The following is a 23,030-nucleotide window of genomic DNA, read 5'->3' as shown; positions in this document are numbered from 1 at the left end:
TAGAAATTTTAGATTTATATTTTTTAAACTGTATCAGTTTGAAGGGAAGATGCTCGCTGAGATTGTTTTTCACCCATTGAATGTGTTTAGTTTAAAAGTGAATAATTGTAATAATATTACTGATAATGCTAAATGATATTCAGAAAAACACATATGAAGTCATACTGAGGGGGCTGTGGTGGTATTCAAGTGAAAAAGTTGCTGGGAAACATTGCCCCATGATACAGTATTTTTCATGGGCCCATTTTGGCTGGGCTCAGTGCAGCAGCTTTAGAGCTCCGTCACTGCACCATCCATCTCGCATTTGACTGGTCGAGGTGCACTTTGGCTATGGAACAGATGCCAGGGGCGGCAACACACCTTAGGGAAATCATTCTTTTTAGTGGTGTGTATCCCCTAGACAGATGTGCCGTGATTTAAAAAAAGGAGGCAAAATCTGTCAAAAAGCAGTGTGTGGTGTAATAATTAAAGGTGCAATTGTTGTGAAAAGAGTTGGGTTATTCAGCAAATTTTCTTCATCGTCTTGCCCACTGAACTATGAACACCGACACACTGCAAAGTTTTGGGAGTTCTGTGTGTACAGAATACAGTCCTGCCACACCTTGTCTTGCTGTGAACTTTGACTTTAGAAGTACTTTTTCTCACTTTTAAAATGCAGGCTTTTAACATAACCGTATGTACTTTCTAAATTATTTATATTTTATCAAGAATTTTAGTTATTATTATTTTGTTTTGCTTTCTGCACACTTGGTTGACTGTGCACTAGTGCTTAACCCCGGAAAACAAAATTGTTTTAAAAAATAAACAAATAAATAACTGTAAATGTCATAGAAGTGGTATACCAGATGGAGGGGACAAGGGCACTTGACAAATTCAGATATTTAAAAAATACAAATGCAAAACAATACAGAACTGTTTCATATTATTTAATAAACTATTAGGTTATAGAATGCTTATGTGGCAGTTCTTGACTTTGAAATCTGTTCTATGACTTATAGGACATATTTGTCACATTATTTTGAGAATGACCCATCTTCACTGTGTACGTGGCCTATGACATGTTACAAAGTGAGCTTTGGTGGGTTTTAGTGGGATTTTTGTGGCAAAACAATCCTTATTGATGTGTAAAGGACTTCGGTTTCTCCACAAGGACAGTTAGTGAACATATGCGGCATATATAAAGTTTTTTTTAAATGGATTCTGTGAGGCATTGGCAGAGCTGTTTGTTGGATGCTGAATGACACACATCTTTCTGACCTCTATTGAGTCCAATTCCCCCAAATGAAGGCTGCATTTGGTCATAATCTACCATGAAGAAGATAATAACTCTGGAAAGAAGCCCTAGCACGGTATTCTTATAGCTTTGCGTCCCATTTGTCAAGTCGTTTGAGGGAGAGCTCAGTTGCTTGTCAGTAGGAGAGATGACAATTGATTCATAAATTTGCTTTGATAAATTGTGCAGCAGGGCTGCGTGATTCTAGTGCTAAATCTAGTGAGGAGGAAGAACACAGGGCCTGTGCTGCCTTCCTGTTTATTAGCAACTTCCTGAAAGACTTCATGCTTTATACATTTTACATGAGATATTTTCAGCTGCTCCAAATGAATGCAGATGCATTTGGTACCCGAAGAAAATATGTCATGAGTGTGGAGAATCTAGGGTTTGGTTGTGTGCCTCAGTGCACTTAACCATGACACGAAGACTGAAACGAGAAGTGTTTTGCATGCGATTGATGGATTAGCCTTTCCTTTGAAATGCCTCGTTCAACATGCCTAGGACATATATCAAGCTCTTTTCTTGCTGTCTTTTGAGCGTACTGCGGTAAAATATGTGCATCTCTTATGCTTTTGTGCTCTGGTGCAAAGGTCTTATTTCTAGGGGTGTCAATTTAACGTGTTAATTTAATGTGATTAATTTTATAAAGTGACATTTAAAAAAATTTAAATACATATAAAATCAAAATGAATGTTAATTATTAACAAAAATATAGTACAGTGTAAGCAAAATGATGTCTGTCAAATTAAAAATATAAATCATGCTCATTTGTATATATTTGTTACTGGATAACAAATATATACAAATAATTAAAGTCATACAATTATAGTATTTTCATTAGCAATCATTGTAATTTTTGAGCACTTAAGTACTCTCGTATTGTATTCTATGCCTAGGTCTAATTACTGAAATTTTACCTTGACATTTACCATAAACATATTTTTTAAAAAGTAATTTTACAGTGATTTATATATATTTATGTTTTCTAGATTTAGAAAATGCCCCCAGTGCCATATTGTAAATGTGACCTTTTTATATTGACAGACCAAAACACCCCACATCAGTAATGCATGAATGCTTATTTCAATCTTTTTATGAAAATGTGTTTGCAATGTTTTTCATTTTGCGACATGCTTGGGGCGTGCCATGTTAATTTTAGAGTACACAGCTTTGAAAATGTCATAACACAACATTGTTATGCAATCAGGATCTCTATCTAAGTGCCACTGTAAATGTACAATCCAAACAAATGATTCATGAGAACATCCACCTCTCTGTCTCATCACATTTTCTCAAGTAAAAGGTTTGCTGGGAGTAGACCCTGTGAGTTCAGAGGTTGATAATCAAAGGTACAGTTTGTTGAAGCCATCTGTTTGCATTATTTCAGCTTATTTTAAAAGTAATTGTTTTGGAATTGTTTTGGAATTTGTGGTGAAAAACTACATTACCCATGATGCTGTAAAGAAAATTTCTACCAATCAGAGAGGGAACACCATTCAGGCAACACCACTGTCATGAAGGGGTGTAACCTGGTCTGCAACAATGTTTGGGTAGGTGGGACGTGTCAAATTTACATCCACATGAATGGCAGGACTTTGGGTTTCCCAGTAGAACATTGCCCAGAGCACCACACTCTCTCCACCGGCTTGTCGTCATCCAAAAGTGCATCCTGGTTCCATCACTTCCCTAGGTAAACAACGCACATGTACATGGGCGTCCACGTGATGTAAAAGAAAATGGCACTGTTTGGACCAGGCGACCTTCTTCCACTGCTCCAAGGTCCAGTTCTGACGTCCATGTGCCCATTGTAAGTGCTTGACTGGGAAGGGGTCACAATAGGCACTCTGATGACTACACAGCCCCATACGCAGCAGAGTGCGAATATGGTCCTGCAGAACAAGGCATTAATATGTGCTTTATAAGTACTAATAAACAGTCAGTATCCTATGAGATTGTAGTTCTTTCCCTCACTAAAGCTGTTTAATACACAGCGTTGTGCCTTTTTAGCCGATTTTCAAACAAGTTTTTGTTTCAAATAAAAGTTTGTGATTCACCTCATAACTGGTTGGTTTAGGGCATGCCTTATAACACCTTTTTTAAAAATCCCTATGGGAAAAATAAATGGAAAAAATACATCCGGAACCAATGCGGCTGAAAAAGTGAGTAGGCACTCTAATGCGAGGACGAAAAAGGGCATTCACATCACTGACTTCTGTGTGAATGGACAATTTAGGTGTCACACCTATTTTTAAATTCATTTGTCAAACCCAAACACTTGAGTATGTGAATGTAGCTGTATTATTTTAGTATTATATACTATTATATTATACAGTATATATATATATATATATATATATACTATGGGTGTAACAGTACATGTATTCGTCCCAAACAGTCACGTTATGGACATCACGATTCGGTGCATACAGTCAGACGACAAATACAGTCAGTCACAGGCAATACACACTCCAGTCCAGAAGGGGCGCGTGGGGTAATGCAACGTTATTTGGTAACCACCACAACAGGAAAAATTGCTGAAGAAGAAGAGACGATCTATGCATAGATATGTTTACGTGTAAGCTCTCAACCGCAGTAAGACAGCTTGAGAAAATTATCTTACGTTGCATTACATTTACCTCAGGCAAGTCATTTGGTGTCCACAGCATTTTAGTTCACTAGAGAAATGAACTCTAATGAGGGGAATGAGGGGAGCATTTCACTTAATATAAGCACTATATTAGCTTATATAAAGTGTAAATTATTATATCTAAAAATAAATAAAAACTGAATTTAATAGTTTGGGCTCTGTTGTTAATTGTAACCTTTAATGTTATAGTAATGTTTACAGCATTAGCTGAGCTAGCTAGAAGAAAATGTTAGTTAATTGAATTTATTTAAAGAGAGAGACAAAATTTGTTCAACAAACCACTGTTTAGTAAAAAGGAAGAAAAAAGAAGCAATTTTATGTTTAGTTTTCTCCCCCCTACTGTACCAAACCCGTACCGAACCGTGACTTCCATACCGAGGTACGTACCAAACCGTCATGTTTGTGTATCGTTACTCACCTATTATATACTATTATAGTATTTTAAATATATACATTAAAATAATAAATTACTTATTAATAACCTTTATTTTTATATTTTCAGTTTTCATTTTAATTTTGCGATTGTCATTTTTATTAGCTTTTGTTAATTTATATATTTCTATGACGTTTATTAATTTTTATGTTAGTTGTAGTCTCTGAATTTTAGTACTTCAGTTTAAAATTAATTATTAAGCTAGTAAGTTTTTCTAATATTTATATTGTATTTCACTTACTGAAAATGATTTTTAATAGTGTTTTTGTTAACAATAATAACACTGGAAGTGGAACACCTGAACTAGCAATGCAGATCCTGAATCTGTGATATGTTGTTATCTAATGCAGTGATACTTGTGCATTTTAAGTGTAGCCATTATGTCCAAAATTTTTTGGTGATACTCTATATAAAATTAGCCCCAGTCTGTGTTTTTCTCTATATTACGTGCAGTGCTCTGGGTGTAAGAGTGTTTTTGTATGCGTCTGAGTGTATGGGGGTGTGAACGGTCCTTCTAGCTGTCACTCTCGCATTGACAGAGTGCTTTAGAGAGTCCTGTGGACCTACTCTCTACTCCGCAGTTGTTACTCCATATCAGACTCTCTTAACCAAAGCTGTTGCACAGTGATTACTCAATGAAAGTGACACAGATGACCCTGCTGCCTCACTGTAGATGTCCCGTCCCACCTATGCATCCCACAATCCTGTGCTACATCTCCTCCCACAACCGACCAATCATCTCACCCTCCTTCCAGTACTCCAAATCACATTCGCTCTGCTGTCCTTGTTGATATTCAGCAGAAACAGTCGAGACTAAAATAAAGAGGATATACCTCCTTGGCTCCCAGTCCACGGGCCCTGTGCCGGCGGATGATTTATTGTCGTCCGATATGCAGGGCCACTGTCAGAACCCGACCCGCCATAGCCTCTAACTGTGCTCTGAATGTGAGACGGCACGCCTTTGGGGAATGGGAATTTTGCCTGGGGCAGTACTGCAAAGTTGCACTGGTGTGCATAAAGGACGCTGAGAGAGGGGAAAAAAACACAAGGTGACTTTCCTCATCCTACCTAAAGTGAATAAGATTATTTGATGTCTTTTTCCCAGCAGAGGCTCATGTATGTAGATTCTTTTAGACCATATGAAACCATGTGTATTGGATGCAGAGATTCCATTAGTAATATTATATATTACCATTGTTATTAAAACATTTGTGCTACAGATGTGAGTGGTACCTTAAATTGTGCTTTTTGTTAAGGTGTGCTGTTACTTTTCTAACCAGCCAGACTTGCAACCACATAAGGAGTGACTTGAAATAAAGGAGAATCTGAGTCCTATCCAGTGACGAGTATATCATAAAGACTATGGGAACTGGCTCTTTTGGCTTAAGCTAGTAAGTAACCACCTAGCAATCACCCTGAATCTTCTGTTCACCATATTTGTTTATTTTTATGTATGTGCGTTTTTGATCAATATCGCTCAGCTTTCATTACAATATCTTCATTTATGTATTGAAGATAAAACAAAGGTCTTATGGATTTGGAAAAATAAAATAATTGATGAGTAATTGATGTCAGAATTTTCTTTTTTTTTGGTCGAACTGTCCCTTTAAATCTGATTTGAATCAGGCTTAAATCTAGTGTGCTTTTGTGATTTGCATTTGAATTATTTTTTTGGCAGAAAACAGATGATAACTACAAAGAATCATGTTAAAGGCACAATATGTAAATTTTCGCCACTAGAGGTCGCTTATTCAGAACAAAGGCGTAGCTTGATGACGCCTTGATTTCGCGGAATCATGGGAGGTGTTGTCTTCACGTCTACAGCCAGTGGAAAAGAATCAGGACGGGACTCTGGCAGAAATCAAGTTCATGGACGAGATTATTAACGGTACTGTAGTATGAAGCAGAACAGGGCCTTCTTCTCAAAACTCTCCGTTCTAGACTAGACTTTTGAGAAGGAGTCATCCGTTTTTCCCCGTCACGCTGACGAAGCCGGCGAGGCCTCACGTGAATCCGCGACCTGAGGTTCAGATGTAGAGCTCGAGGACATGGAGAGCGAGCAGACGGGCCTTTCCCTTTCTCTCCTTCCCTCAGCCGCTGACTTCACCAACCTTGTTGGTTCTGTGGAGCAGGGCTATACCGCCATTCCAGCGATTGAAGACACGCTGGCTACACACCTCTCTCCATCTTCGGCTCCTTCTTGGAAGTCCCCCCCCCCCCCCTCCTTCCATCTAAACCGTGCAGGACTACTTCCGCCCTTATCAGAAAGTCCTACATGGCAGCTGGTCAGGCTGGCATGGCCCTTCATTCAATGAAGCCTACCAGGCAGATGTTTTGAAAGAAATGGACGAGAGAAGCTGTCAAGGAGCTCTCCAGAGCCACAGATTTGGCCTTAAGAGCCACTAAACATATCATGTGTGCTATAGGGCTCTCCATGATGGCTCGGTGGCTGCAGAGCGGCACCTATGGCTCAATCTTACGGAAATCTGTGATAAGGAGAAGGTGTTCCTCATGGATGCCCCTATCTCTCAGTCTGGTTTGTTCGGTGAGGCGGTCAACACGGTGGTTGACAAATTTCAGGCCGCCAAGTCCCAGTCGGCTGCTCTCAGGCAGTTTATGCCCAGGAGAGTTAGGGACTCTTCTATCCCCTCCTCTTCTCTATCCAGAGAGCGCTCCTCACATAGCAAGGAGTCCGCCAGTAGGAGAAGTGACCCGGTTCATCCCCCACCGACTACGGTTTGGGGAGCCCGTGGTCGCCCATTGCCCCGCCAGGGACCCCATACGCGTCTTGAGCTGAAGCGGCCCAGCAAGTCCTCCGCTCCAGCTCCTTCAAGTCGCTCCTGACCCTCACGCCAGAAAGAGGAGAGCTTCCCCTGTCTTCCGAGGGTGGGCCAGACCGTGCAAGCGTTTCTGCCCACCTCTCCTCAAACAGCTCTGTCACATCCGCTGCCCAGTGCGTTTCGGTGTGCAGCGTTCAGGATAAGTTCTTCTAGTGGTTTTTGGATATTTTATTCCAAAAATATTTCCTTTTGTGCCTTTAAATACACAGATGTTTTCTGTGAGAATAAAATCTGTTATTTTGGTAACACTTTACAATACGGTTTTATTAGTTCAAGTCAATTTATTTATTGCTTAAAATCTACTATTTTTTATATTGTTTCTACAATTTCTCCAGAATGAGCAGGTGTATATTATTTTTAAATGAACATTAGCTAAGATTAATAAATGCTGTTAAAAAAGCTCATAATACCTAATGCATTATTCATGAAAGCATTCGGCATATGTTAACATATAGAACCTTATTATAAAGTGTTATCAGGGCCAGAATTACCATATGGGAATTTGGGCACAGGTCCAGGGGCAACATGTAGGGCCGTGTAAAGGTTTTCAAAGATGTCAGGACAAGACTGCAAATGGGATGAGAACACAAAAAATTAAAATAAAAAATTCCATCTCCATCTACCCCGGGTGCATGGTTGGGCAGGAAGACCCTCGGACCGCTGTGTCCACTGTTAACACAATACCTTAATCCGGCCCTGAATCCAGTATTTATTTGTGAGAATGTAAATGTACAGCTATGCAGTTGTAGCCATCGCCCCCCACTCCTCAAAACTCCCCGTTCCCTAGCCGCCCACCTTAACCTGCAATGGCTGCCTCTCCTCAATGCAATATTAACATGTGCTGCAATATAAACAGGCCACGAGACTGTTTTTGCTCGCAGCGTCTTGCCCATGTGCATGCCGCAATAGAGATGTGCCTTCAGGCTAGATTAGTCACAAGTCAGTCCTTCAGCCTGTGCCCAGACTTTAATTAGACTCTCTTCTCTTCTCTTCTTCCTTTGCTGCACTGAGGATAGCATCCCTCCATCCTTTTGTTTTCTCCATTCTCTCCCCTGAATTTCAATAACTTACCGGGGCCTCATTTGTTTTGTACAAATAATTTTTTTTTTTTTTTTTTTGACTCACTGTTCAAGATGGGTCTCTTGGAAGCCTAGCTCATTTACACCGAGACAACTCGGGCGCTTCTGTCAAGCCTTACCATTCATGAGATTGTTTTCTCTTTGCAAAAATGTTGATCTGTCCTATTACGAGCAGTCAGTCACATTGGTCGCCTGTGGGGCGAGCCACGGCATGCAGCGAGATGTCTAGACATAGTCTAGTGGATTAAGGCTATTTCATTCCTCACATTAGGAGGTCTGACTCAGTGCAGCCACAAAGCCACAGGTCATGACACTTTACGTGACAAAGCGGCCTGTAGCCACACTGCATTTTCTTTTGAAAATCTCATGAGACAGTGTCGTCATGGAACTTCAAGAACACTAACTCAAAAAGCCAAATGACGAGGGCAGTTTAGTAATGGGAAAAAGAAATTCTATTATTCCATATGAGAGGGTAGCTAATAACTTTGCATTCAAGTGGGCTCCTGCGTTAGATCCGCGTCGCACAGAAAAACAGCGCAGCTCATTAAGAGGAAAGTACCAGAAGAGTAGGCTGTATTGTGGCAGGGCGTTTATCTGCAGAAAAAAAGACGGGAATTTTATGTGGGACATGCCAAGAATAAAAATGCACTCTCGTGAAAAGCTTTTTCAGCATCCAGACTTAAAAGGATGTGTTTCATTACCAGCCAATGTGGCCAATATGAGTCCCAGTCATCTACCTCTAGAGCGCCATCTTAATGAAAACTCTTGTAGCACCAATTTCCCAAAGCTGCCATTAACATGAACCTAAAGGTTTCAAGACATATGGCAACAGTGCAGCTCTAGGCTGCATCCAAAATTGCATACTCTACATATTTTGAATAAGTAATTACTTTTAAAAAATATGTTCTATATAGTATGAATCAGTGTTAATTTTGAGAGCAAATTTTGATTTAGTTTTAGTCATAGCCTTTTGACTAAAATGGCATTTAGTTTTAGTCATCTGAATTGTTTTAGTTTTAATCTAGTCATCTAAATCTACAATAGATATTGCAATAAAATAGATACAATAAATAGATTGTACAATAGATACAATAAAATGAGACAGTCAGTAAGAATAAAATACAATAGAACAAAGATACAAATGAAATAAACAATGCTTTAAGTTTGTCAGGTAGGTCTAACAGTCGTATTTAGATAAGAAATACTACCTTCTGAAATTGAATAAAGTAATCAAATGTAAAATAACAGTGTATAGTCTTCCTTGTATAAAGTCAAGAGCAGTAAGTGATTTTCTCTTTGTCTTTTGTTGTTTGAATTACCATTAAGGACTCAGAAAGCAGCAAGTTTAGTCTATTGTCACTTTAAGAATTAATGCACGGATCCAAATATGATTTTCTCCGAGTCGTTTACTTCACTGAAGACATAACTGTTTAAATGAATGCTTGCCAAAATGGGCAGTTTGAAATATTTTTGTGTGTATTTGTCCTTTCAAGTGTGAGAAGACATGAAAAAGAATACAATTCAGTAATAGTTTCATCACAAGCTGTTTTTATTTAGTTATCGTCTCATTTTCGTCAGTAAAAATACAAAAACAAGTTGAGAAAACTCAAAAATCTGCTGAAGTTTGTTGCCTTAAACTTTTAAGTTTTCTCAACTTTTGATTTTTGTACAGTATGGGTGTATTACATTTGAGATGTTGTCATTATCATGTGACCTAGCAGCATCAGTTGTGTAGCTTCACTCCCATTTACATATCCTCTCCCGTGGCCTCATGGGATAGTAAAGTGTCCATCCAGGTACTTTTGGTCTCTCTTATGAGTACTGTGAATTCAGACATACTACTTTTTTCACATACTGTTTTTCCCCTGCTTTATATTAGAGAAGTCTGCAGTTTCAGATGCAGCCATAGTCTAACAACTCAACCATTTTTGTAAGTTAAAACTATGCTTTATTACCATAATTCACATATTACAGCCTGTGTTTACATAGCAAAGCCACTTCAGGATTCACCACTCATTTCATATGTGAGTTTGCCTCAACAGAGACCATTACATATGGAATTAAAGGAATAGCTTGTTAATTGTTAAACAAAACCAAGTACACTGCCTATATATATATATATATATATATATATATATATATATATATATAGGCAGTGTACTTGGTTTTGTCCATCGGTTGTTTATTTGATTTTGAGATGTGGGTGTTGCACTCAAAAATGAATGTGAGCTTGCAGTCGATTTTGGAGGGTTGGGATTTAAGTGGGCTAAATGCTTGCTCCAACATACATCACCAGAGAGTCTGTGATTTTCACTGGAAGATTTAGTTATTTATGATATTTTGAGTAAACATTACAATGAACCATATACATGGATGAATTGTTCACAATAAGATTTATACCATGCGTTTACGAAACATTGCTAAAACATTTTTTTTTTTTCAAGGTTTCCAGCACATTCTCCCTTTCATTTGTCAGAAAAACAGATAGTCCTACCCCCAAACTCATAGCATTGGTTGAACTGATGTTATGTTCAGGCCAGTCAGTAGAAACCACATGGAATCTGATCTTTTCAATTCCGCTTCCTTGGTACTAAATCCAGTACAGGTCAGATGTTTTGTAATGCTACCGCAGTGTGAACAGTCATTCAGTCATACATCACTCGAGATCAACATTCGTCACGATTCTGCACTCATTGGAGTCTATTCAAAGATTTTACAAACCCAATGTTATCAAGGCAGTTGCAAAAGGTAGTCAGTAGAAGGACAGTGATGTGTCAGAACTCATAAGTATTACAGAGACAGCTCTATAATATAAGCAAAACATGATGGCTCGTATCATAAAAGTTACAAAACTCTGCTCTCTTTTGTCACATCATTGTCTTTTATTTTGCATATTGCCTGTGCATAATTTCGCTGGCTTCCACAGCAGATCACACTATGAATAAATGCGTAATCGCTTACTTTAATGCCCTCTGTGTTTACTTCCGTATGACAGCGCGCTGTGTGTGTTGCCAAGTCCACGATTTTCCCGCAGAATTGTTTGTTGCGGGTTGTTTTGCAACTCTGTTGGTTGAAGCGACCACTCTAATGTGATATTTCACCCCCGGAGCGCGATTTTTACCAGGATACTCCACGGAACACGATTGGTTATAGTTTTGAGAAGCAATTGAGTGGATTTTGTGGTAAAAACTTGGCAACCCCGCTTGTATTGTTCTTTTGTGCATGCAGGTCAGTTCAGAACCATGATCTGTTCACACTGGAAATCTGATATTGGCCACATTTAAAACAGCAATGTGAACAGCTATACAAAAAAAAAAAAAAAATTGATCTGGGCAAAAATCGGAATTGAGCATTAAGGCTCGCAGTGTGAACGTAGCCTAAATGATTGGAAAGAAACGATATACGTCAACAGAGAGAAGTCTGTCGTTTCACTGGAAAAGTGAGATATGACATTCTAAAGAAGAGGTCAAAAAAAAAAAAGAAAAAAAAGAATCATATGCATGGATGAATAGTTCACAATAAGATCAATACCATTTAGAAAATAGATTAATTGGGGTGAATTTCCATTTCATGCTGACTTTAAGCTGGGATAGCAAAAAATTATTTTGACAGGAAAAATGGCACACTGCAGCTTTAAGGAAATGCATGGCAGAATTTGAACTATTAGACTCTAAATACAGATTATTTGATATGTTAGAGGGATTTTGAGCTCATTTAATTTTATCAAATTACCCAGTGCTTAAAAATCAAATCCCCTGAGAGAACAATGGCACTTGTCTCTTTAAGCCTATCTCTGCCCTCCGGTTGACTGTGAAGGTCATGATCAGTGACTCCCATTAGCCCGCAGTGTGTGTGGGTAAACAGACAGGTGAGGCCATGCGTTAGAGCAGCACAGCCAAAGGTCACTATCGCTAGCCCTCGCTCGACGCTCCCTGCCCACCCTCCGCACACCGATCGGGAAGACATGTTTACCTTTAATTAATGTTATCGGTAATATGCAGAGCAGCCTGTCTCTTATCAGATAGACTCTGAACTGGCAGAACAAAAGCCTGTGGTTAAATTTGCCTCAAGGGTTTGCAGGCTCTCTTATTCAAAATTAGCCTCCTTAATAGTCATTGTCTCCTCTGCTTTACCTCTCCTTTGCTCCTCCAGAAAGTAGGGCAGGCGTTTTCAAAGCGCTCATGCAAATGAAAAGAGGGCTATTCCATTTTAGAGGGAGAGAAAGTAAACACGTCGCAACAAAACAAGGTTGTCTGCCTCAAATCGGGGCAGAGATGTTGAAGTTGAATCGCTGCGGGCTTCCAGTTGTCTTTTTAGTATGATTTTCAGCTATTGTCTCAAGAATGCAGAGTTGAATAGTGGTCAGAGGCTCTCTGGGAAGGTAAATGCTGACAGATAATGAATCTTTCCCGGCTGGTTTATTTTCCTCTGGGTGGTTTTGAAGCCATCATTCTGTGTCACGAATGTTAACCTTTTGCAGTCTCAGGCCCAGCAAGAGTCCTTAAACAGTCATTTTGAACCTTCAAAACAAATCGCATCTCCATTATGAAGTGCTTTGAAGCATACAAGCTAATCAGCAATAAATTCTAGCAGCAAGTTTAATTTCTTCAGCTTAAATCGTGGTACATGTATCAAGTCAACCTAATGCACATGCTTTCAAGTTTAAAAAATAAACAGATAATGCCTCTATCAAAAAAAACAAAAACAATTGGCTCTTTAACTAAAAGGCGGGCTCTCCTTTCTACAGATGCCATATTGAGCATTATAATTTCTCCCATTCGTTTCTCATACACACACACACACACACACACACACACACACTAAGCAATACTGCAAAGCTCTGCACTCTGTCTGTTTCCCCATCTCTCCTCACTTATCCGCAGTATCTGTGCTACAGTAACTAAGCAGTGAGCAGATGTCTGCGTCTGGGCTGCCCCGTCTCTTCTGGCAGCTCTACAGCCACGATAAATCATGTCCTGCTGGGCTGTAATGGTACAAAAGGTGTTGAGCATCCCCATGTTGTACAGCACTCATACTACGAGATCCTTTATAATAAGGTTTAAAAAAAATGATTAAGTGATGAGAAGGAGAGTGTAGCTGGTCTTGGTGAGGTTTGGGATAACATGCGATAGTGAGAGAAACATGGCTTCTTGGGAGGTCTAGCAAAGCTAGCAAACCAGGAGCTTTCACTTACAACCTCTTATTCAGCCAAGACTCAAAGGCAGGACACTCAATAGGTCTTTGTAAGCCAAACACAAAACTGCTCTATCCGATTTAACCCTTATCCCAATTATAGTGACAAGTGATGTGACCAATTTTAATACAGTAAGGTTCCATCTGATAACAAAAGTAACTTGAACTAACAAGGAAAAATACTTTTACAGCATTTTTAAATTTTAGTTATGTTAATTTCAGCATTCAGTAATACATATTAAAATCAAATGTTGTATCTGTTAATATTATTTAATGGGCCTGAGCTAACATGAATTAACAATGAACAGTTGTTTTTTATTAACTAATGTTAACAAAGACTAATAAATACTGTTACAAATGTATTGCTCATAATGTTAGTTAGTACAGTTAACATTAACTAATGGGACCTTACTGTTAACAAAGTGTTAACAAAATTCCATCAGAATTTTCTGATTACTGCAAAGCCCATTTGGATGTCAGATACACTGTAAACCCAAAAAAGTTGACAAAACTCCAAAAATTTGAGGTAATCAGTTACATGGGGGAGCTGGGACTCAAACTCAGGTTGCCCGAAGCGCAATGGAGCTATATATAGGGGCACACTACCCACGAGGCTATTGGCACCGGCATCTTAAATTACATTTCTAGTAGTGGAAATTTAGCTAGCTGTAACTAGCTAATTCAACAAATGCTAATTATTAACATAATGCTTTGATAATGCTTTGATAATTATTAACACAATGCTTTGACATAGCATAGCAGTTGCTGAAAGGGTACGGCGATACAGAACAGTAACCCCCCAAAAAAACCCACATAACAGAAACTCTTCTAAATTGGGACAGCAAAGCATATAACACTACTAAATCCACCACTTAACATTAATCTTGAACAAAAAAAAAAAACATTATATAACACATATCCCAGCCCAGTTTTTGGCAAATTTAAGTTTGTCTAAATTAAAAGAAATAAGTTCATAAAACTGAAAACAATTAAATGGATGCAACGCGACAAATTCCCGACAGTAAACGGATTCCCCATTCTATTTCTGACGTAGTCCGAGTGCGTTCAACGGTCGTCTTGTCGCATTCAGTGTAGACAGCTTTTAGCTGTTGCGGCGCGACACGATAAAAGTTGTTAAAAAAAAAAGTGTACCACAAGTTTATAGTCATTTAGCTAAATTGTTTTGTTTTGTTTGTTTTTTTTGTAAAATTTTGATTCGTGACAATTTTAAAGAGCATTTACTGTAAAATAGTCAAAAACAGTTTTATATATTTATTTATTCATTTTGAAAGATTATTGATGTTACAAAATCTAATATAATCTGGATATAATATGGAGAATTATATAAGGTAAATATTTAAGGTAACACTTTATTTTAGGGTCTTTTAACTAGTTGCTTATTAGCATGCATATTACTAGAATATTGGCTATTTATTAGTACTAGTTAAGCACATATTAATGCCTTATTCTATATGACCTTATTCTACATTATTAATTCTACCCAATACCTAAACTTAACAACTACCTTACTAACTATTAATAAGCAGTAAATTAGGAGTTTATTGAGGGAAAAGTCATGGCTAATAGTTTATATGTGTTCCCTATACTAGCGTTACCATATTCGAAAATTATATCGAATGGTAGCCTATATACATTTTATATATTCTGAAAAATCTAATGACAGTTGTGATAAGTTTTATGAGGGTCTTATTAACCCAGGTAGGAGGACATTTAACCCCATAGTTGGAGCAATATGGCCCTCATGTTTCCATTTATTTTTGTTAATAATATATTGGATGATGCATCATCATCCTGTACATGCTAAAGTCACATCTAAATGTGTTAGAATATGCAGTACATAAGGAATTTTCTTCTATCTACATGTAGCTGATTCATTTTAGGTTAATTAACACTTACTTTATGTAGCACTTAGTTAAAATATTCAGAAAGTTGGTAACTATGTTGGGACTCCTTAACAGATAAAGTTTTCCTCTTAAGTTGCTTGAAAAAAAACACATATATGATGCATTAAATCCACATTTCAAAATCATAGAATCACATTGACACAAATTATTATTTCTGACCCTTGCACATTTGAGCCCTTCTGAGTCTCCCCTCTTTTAAAAAATATTCCTAGAATTGCCACTGGCGTCCATTCGCTCACTCACCTTGTATGGAGGACATCATCCATTTTAAAGCAGCAATGGGGTTACCCACAGGGCATAGGGGCAGGGAAAGAGTGAAGGGGAATGATTGTGTCCTCTCCTTCAACTTCTGCCCTCATCAGCTTCTATCACATAATGCTCCAACTCCTTCCTAGACACTCCGAACTCTCCAAGCTCACATAGAAGCTGCAGCGGATGTGGCAGCTCAATGCCTGTGTGGTCAGACCCGGGTCAGATAGGAGCAGTGGGCTGATGTGCTTGAGAGCCATGAGGGAGAGACAGGAGCGTTATTACAGCACAAGGGCAAATCAATGCGTAGCTCGACAGTTTGACTGTTGCAGTGTGTGTGGGAGCTTATACTCAACAAATAGTTACATGTGCTCTGTTTATGACTTACCTAAACTGTAATTGTTTTCTCAGGATACATTAATTCAGGGGGTTTTTAACCAATATGATCTTTTATCATATTGGTCTGTTCTGAGAATTAGGTTGTGTAGAATACAGCAGACTACTGCTAAATCAGTGCAGGTTGTCTCTGGATAAACTAGATTACACTTGCTTGTGATTAAGATGCAGGTTTTTGTGGTACAACTGTTCAGTAAATTCACCCTAGAGCATATGTATCCTTCTCTGCCCTTGTTTATCTGGGCATTTTATTCACATTATCTTCTGCCCTTTGTGAAATTTGCTCTGTCAGTTTTGTTTTGTTTTTCCAGATGTTTGACATCTGGGCATTAAAGCCAGGTGTTTTGCACTTTAGCCAGCAGGGACAGCCTATTGACAGGTGATTCTGTCCTGCCTCAGTAGCAGCACGCACTAGAGAGATTAGTCACCCACAATGCCCTTCACTCATATGCATCATCAGTATTGCATCAAACACAGAGGCTCTGGACCATAAATCACTGTCATTTCTCTTTCTAGTCATGAATGATGGCTTGCATTAGCCTGTTGCTGGCTGTCTGTTATGGTCATGAGATCAGGAGGTTGTTGTGCACTTAAGGGCACCAATGGGCTCCTTGCTTGGGGCCACAAGTTGTGCAGTTTGGAATAAAGGATCCGTTATTCAGCTCTTCACTCTTGTCCTTCAATATCTCTGTACTTCATCTTCCAACGAGAGTCCTCGAGCTACATTGTAGCTGAGTTTAACAAACAACACTCACTCCTTCTGTCTCTAATTCCTGCTGAGGACAAAGAGGCTAACGTGCTTTAGAGTTTTGTTTTTTGTGGAAACTGATTTTTTTTTTTTATTATGATTTTTATGTCAAGAATAGCATTCGTTTTAAATAGAAATCATTTGCACAAAAAAAGACAAAAGTATTAATTTCTTTCAAAAACAAAATCTTACTGACCCCAAACTTTTCAACGGTATGTGTGTATATGATTTTTACACTATATTTATCATCTTCTTTTTTTTAAGTGGAAAAGTTCTGAGAAAAGTAGTGTAAAACAGTTTATAAAAACCTGTAATAAAATCACTCCCTTATTTTAATTCTGAGGGAAGAATGTTCTAATAATGAATTCAGCATCTTTTATCATGTTGGTCTGTTCTGAGAGTTAAAAGGTTAGTTCAGCCAAAAATGAAATTTCTGTCATTAATTACTCACCCTCATGTCGATCCAAACCCGTAAGACCTTTGTTTATCTTCGGAACACAAATTAAGATATTTTTGATGAAATCCGAGAGGTATCAGAACAACACATAGGCAGCAACGTCATTGCACACAGAACACCGACTCAGTATTGGCCGACTCCTGCGCCAGCATCACACGCATGCGTCGTGTTGCTCACGTGAACAGCATCGGCGTTCTGACGTAAAAACGGCCAGGACAACGTGATCTCATGAGAATACATGTGTATTTTTACGTAAAGTGTGGTTCTACCACACGTACATTTACTTACATTTTCATACACACAAAAACGTACAATATTGACGTATTTATAGCACTAAAACGTTTTATTGCGTATTAACAGCAATAAAACGTAAATCATTTTCGTATCCAAGTGTGAATGTGTATGAATTCCCATGTATTAATATTAAAATCATGGAATTAATGTTTTAAATCTGTTGTATTCAATTGTCATATCAATACATGTTTTTAGTTGAATTTATTGAATGCAGTTTACAAATCTATTTAATATGAAATAGCATTTCTGTTCGTGACTTGTGCTGCAAACTCGTTTCGGAGGATTACATAATGTTAAACAAGACTACACTTAGCCTTAAACCTTAAAATGAATAAAATTTCTGTAATTGTTTAACCATTTTGTAATATTTAGTTTGTTTGCTGTGCGGCACAACCACAACACCTTGTTTTCTCCTATGCAGCGACTAACAATATAACCATATGATACACCCAAGCACAACATAAATTCACAAATCACATCAATTTTATTTGTTCGCTGTACTCAAAATCTTTAGAATCCATTTGTTTGTAAGGAATAGATCCAAATTTATCCAGCAATCTTTATCTTCATTCTCAGCAGCGACCGTCACAGTCAAAGCCCGCGCTCGTTATGATTCAAATTTGAAAGCTGCGCTGTTGAGAACCTTTACGACACTGATATCGAACGTTCATTGGTTCTCACCTGCTTCGCCACAGACTGCGATATGCCGTGTTTCAGTCGATTGACATTTGAAATGAGTGCGTGTCTTCACAGAGAGAAGCCAGATTCATATTTTCATGGATTAATAAGTTAAATTCTGCTCTGTACCCTGTAAAAAACTATTACCGCCAGAGAGGACTGCGACTCATCATCATTTGAACTACTTTTGGAACCACTTTTCACATTTTCGCAATAAATAAATTATTGTGATTATGCTTGTTTGTCTGTTTTATTTATAACAGTATAGTTTTAAGAAATTGTTATGGGTAGGTTTAGGGGTAGGGGTAAGATTAGTGGCTCAAAATATCATTTTAATGTTATAATTTTACTAAAATTGTCATTTTCCTACACATTTCTGTCCATTATGTTTTATTCTTTTAACATTCTGTATAAAGTGGGTATGTTTAGGTTTGGAATGGGGTTTAGGGATCTTACATTTATCTACAAAACAATAAAAGGGAAATTATACATATATCTTTATAACATGAAAGATTTGTAAATATTTTTCGCTGAAAAAACGTAAGTATTTTTACGTTTTAGTGCTATAAATTCATCAATATTGTATGTTTCAGCACCTTTTTAAACATACAAAAATGTACATTTTGTGTCTTTGAAAGTTACGTATTAAAACCTACATATTAACAATGAGAACAGGCTGGCCAGGAGGACACTTCAACATCTGGACATCAAGACTTAGGGCCCTATCATACACCCGGCCCAATGCGACGCCAGGTGCGACGCAAGTGATTTTGCTAGTTTTAGCCTGACGCAGTTATCATTTTCACATCCAGCGCCATGTTGTTTAAATAGCAAATGCACTCGCACCCATCTGTGCGCCCATGGGCGTGCTGGTCTGAAAACGAGGTGTGTTCAGATGCATTGTTGGCGCATTGCTATTTTGAGGCAACTGAAATTGACTGCGCCATTGACCAACAAAAACCTGGTCTAAAATCAATGGTGCAGTATTTATTTATTTATTTATTTTTAATCTATTTAAAGGGCACGTTAGTTATATGCGCCTATAGGCGTGTGCACAACGCATGTACACGCTGCTTGTTACACATATAGGGACGCGCAGCAGCGCACAAACATTTTTAAATATTAAAAATAAAAGGATACCTCTCTGGAGAAGCGCCATGTAAATAGCGAATCTGCCATGGCGCGAGCGCAACTGGCTTTTAAAGGAAATGGGAGATGAGACTCTGACTGTTTTATTACACGTTACGCCCAAAACACACCCATTACTCAATAAGACACTAGGTACAACCCTTCTGGACCATGCGCCTGGCGCCGACCATTTTTTCCATAATTAAAAGAAGATTCGGACACGCCCTAAGTGCACCTGCGCCAAGCGCTTCAGACCATGTGCTTAGATTGTTTAAATAGGGCCCTTAATGTTTTTGGACTGTGTCTTAGTCATTGTTCTTATATTTTTGCAAAGAGGTCCAGTTTATCCATGCATTTCCTGTCAATTAGCTACCTCAGAGTAAGTCATGCCCTTATCCTTGTGATCAAGACAATAATATTGTTGTTTTCCATACCCAGTGAGACATTCTGCTCCCAGTATCGTTCGTAGATGGGAATATCTCAGACCAAATGAAAAATAATAGGAGTATCTCAAACCAAATGAAAAATATAGAGCAAAATGGAGAGTGAGGAGACTGATGAAGTGTTTCATAACGTGGTTCCTACCGAGCAACTGAAGCATTAAACGCTCTGTTAAAAAACCTTCTTCATTCCTGTCATTCTTCTACCTGGATTTACTTAAACAAAATGGATTGTGATGGTACAGTGAGTCTGTAACGGCAGAGTGTGTTTGAACTGAAGTGACATTCAAATTGAATTATTCTTTTTGGAAGAATTTCAGTTACTCGTTGTAGCTGTTGAAGTACCTGCAGCAGTATTGGATGCTGTTGTGCATTTTAACTAACGTAACCAGTAAGAATCAATCAGCATCTGAAGAAAGACCAAGATTCACTGGTCCACCGGCAAAAACCAGGCTGGGCCAGCAAGAAAATTCATTCAAGTCCTCTATCTAAGTGTCTTTTTCTTTCTATGAAAACATGACTTTTCTCATTCTCTTTTCTTATTGTAGAATTTTGTTTTGTTTTGTTTGTTTTTTGGCTTTTATATGAAAGTATAGTTTAACATTTGGCTAAAATCCTCTTGTGTATTCATTCAGTAGATTTGTCCTCATTGGTATGGTGAGGAGATGTCAATACCAGGCTAGCATTAGCACACACTCGCTAGTTTTTTTTTATCTTCGCCCTTTAGACTCCAGAACATACTCTGCATTCACCTCATGCTCTGTTTGATATTTGTCAGACATCAGCATCTCAATGAGAACCTGTCAGTTGAGGTCAGTGGAAGGAAAGAATATATCCAAACTCTAAACGTGTGTGGAAGTTTTATCAATCTGTGGCTTTGTGTCAGAGAACACAAAGCTCTTTTTTAATGTTGATGTTTTGGCTCTTTCCAGAGACTGACAGTGGACCATGCTAAAGCTGTAGAATAGTGACATGTTACACGCTATCACCATGACTGGATGTTCCCAACAAGAACGAGGTAGCATTTCTGAGGCGTTGCACACTCAAGTGCGCCACCCGGAGTTGGTTAGGGGCAGGTGGAAGTGTTCTTGGGAGGGAATGAATCACTGTTAAAATAAAAACAGCAGGAAACTGTCAGTAGTTATACATGTCAGGATGTCAGTAGCTGGCGAACCAGTGTGTGTGCGTGCTTTTGAGAGAAAGAGCGGTGATGAATGCAAAACATGGAGCCACACACCATTTCCCCTCCTGCATTACAAAGGACACTGCTGAGCTCCTCTCCCAAGGGTGAGCCACTGTACCATGACCAGATGTTTCTCTTTGCTCGCAAGATATTCCCTATCGCTCTCGCCATCATTTATTTCATTTTATTGTCACATCTAATAACTTTGAATATCGCTGCTTTTAAATGTCTTCATTTCAAAACATTTTCTGGATGTTTGTGCATGTTATATCTGTAACTGTTATATCCATGTGGAAAAATATATTTTCAAAATCAACTTGGTGGTTTCCTGAACAACTAGGCAACTAATTGGTCTTAAAGATAGCCCTGCGTAATTACAGGGCTTCCTTGTTTCTGGTTCACCTGAACCCAATCATACACATTTCCTTGGGGGTGTTTACAAACTGTCTAGTGTTCAGCACACTAATTAAAGTGTCTTAAATTAAAGTGTTTTAAAAAAAAAAAAAAAAAATACATGTATATGGAGGTTTCTTCAACTTTTATGTCACAGGGGTTGATTTTTTTTATTTAAACTAACAAATTTTAACAGTTTATACATTTGTTTATTCTGCATTTTATTTCATTTGCAATTAATTCAGTCAACAAGCTGTAATTTTGTTAATTTATGTCAAATAAGTGTGAAAATATAATTGTGTGCATTTATGGTACATTAAATGCTAGTTATTACATTTAGGAAGACAAAGGATTTTATTTTATTTTTTTATATTCCCTGTTATGTATGTTCACACTGTTGAACGCTATTATTAAACAGATTAGTTCACTACAGAATTTAAATTTCCTGATCATTTACTCACCCCCATGTCATCCAAGATGTTTATGACTTTCTTTCTTCAGTCGAAAAGAAATTAAGGTTTTTGAGGAAAACATTTCAGGATTTTTCTCCATATAGTGGACTTCACTGGGGTACAATGGGTTAAAGGTCCAAATTGCAGTTTCAGTGCAGTTCTACACGATCCCAGCCGAGGAATAGGGGTCTTATCTAGTGAAACGGTCGGTCATTTTCTAAAAAAAAAAAAAATAAATGATATACTTTTTAACCACAAATGCTCATCTTGCGCTAGCTCTGCGATGCGCCACACATCACACTGGAAAGGTCACGCGTTGACATAGGCGAAAGTACCGATCCAGTGTCTACAAAGCGAACGTGCAAAAACTAGTCAAACATCCTTTACAAAAAAAGGTAAAACAATGATGTCGGACGATTTTGAAGTTGAAGGAAAAAATGAGATGGAGTTTTTCGCCCTACCGCGGTACTTCCGCCTGCATCACACGTGACCTTTCCAACGTGATTACATAATGCGTGGCGCATCGCAGAGCAGTGCAAGATGAGCATTTGTGGTTAAAAAGTATATAATTTTTTATTTTTGAAATGAGTGCTTATATAAATTTTTTTTAGAAAATTTCTTATTGTTTCGCTAGATCCTAGACCCTCATTCCTCGGCTGGGATCATGTAGAGCCCTTTGAAGCTGCACTGAAACTGCAATTTGGACCCATTGAACCCCAGTGAAGTCCACTATATAGAGAAAGATCCTGGAATGTTTTCCTCAAAAACCTTAATTTCTTTTTGACTGAAGAAAGAAAGACAAAAACATCTTGGATGACATGGGGGTGAGTAAATTATCAGGAAATTTTAATTCTGAAGTGAACTAATCCTTTAAATAAACTAGTGAGAGTGTAAAAAGACTGTCTCTTTTAATAGAGTTTATTTGGACAAAAAGTACATATGTTCCCACCATCTAAGTAAACTAGTCAACCTCACTTATCAACTAGTCAATCATCATGACTCATCCCCAGTGTCCACCTCTAGACAAACTGTCCATTCTTACACAGGAACAAGGGAAGGTTGGCGTGATCTTCAATGTGGGCACAGATGACATCACCATAGATGAGCCTGCGGTTACCGTGAACGACGGCAAGTACCACGTGGTTCGCTTTACACGTAGCGGTGGCAATGCCACCCTCCAAGTGGACAACCAGCCCGTCATCGAGCGCTTCCCATCAGGTAG

At 38.3% G+C, this 23,030-nt stretch overlaps 1 protein-coding gene across 12 annotated transcripts in view; it reads left to right on the top strand.

Moving 5' to 3' along the window:
• The window catches only part of nrxn2a (neurexin 2a), a 432,106-nt gene that overhangs the window by 387,437 nt on the left and 21,639 nt on the right, over positions 1 to 23,030 (top strand). For all 12 annotated transcript variants that reach the window (XM_051877575.1, XM_051877573.1, XM_051877574.1 and 9 more), the window contains one exon: positions 22,855 to 23,026. In XM_051877575.1, coding sequence (XP_051733535.1) covers positions 22,855 to 23,026 — 172 coding nt within the window. The remainder of the gene's footprint in view (positions 1 to 22,854; positions 23,027 to 23,030) is intronic.

Source organism: Ctenopharyngodon idella, chromosome 21 (genome assembly GCF_019924925.1).
Source record: "Ctenopharyngodon idella isolate HZGC_01 chromosome 21, HZGC01, whole genome shotgun sequence".
Taxonomy (NCBI): Eukaryota; Metazoa; Chordata; class Actinopteri; order Cypriniformes; family Xenocyprididae; genus Ctenopharyngodon; species Ctenopharyngodon idella.
Note: the sequence above shows the minus strand (reverse complement) of the source record. Positions and strands in the feature narration are given on the sequence as shown.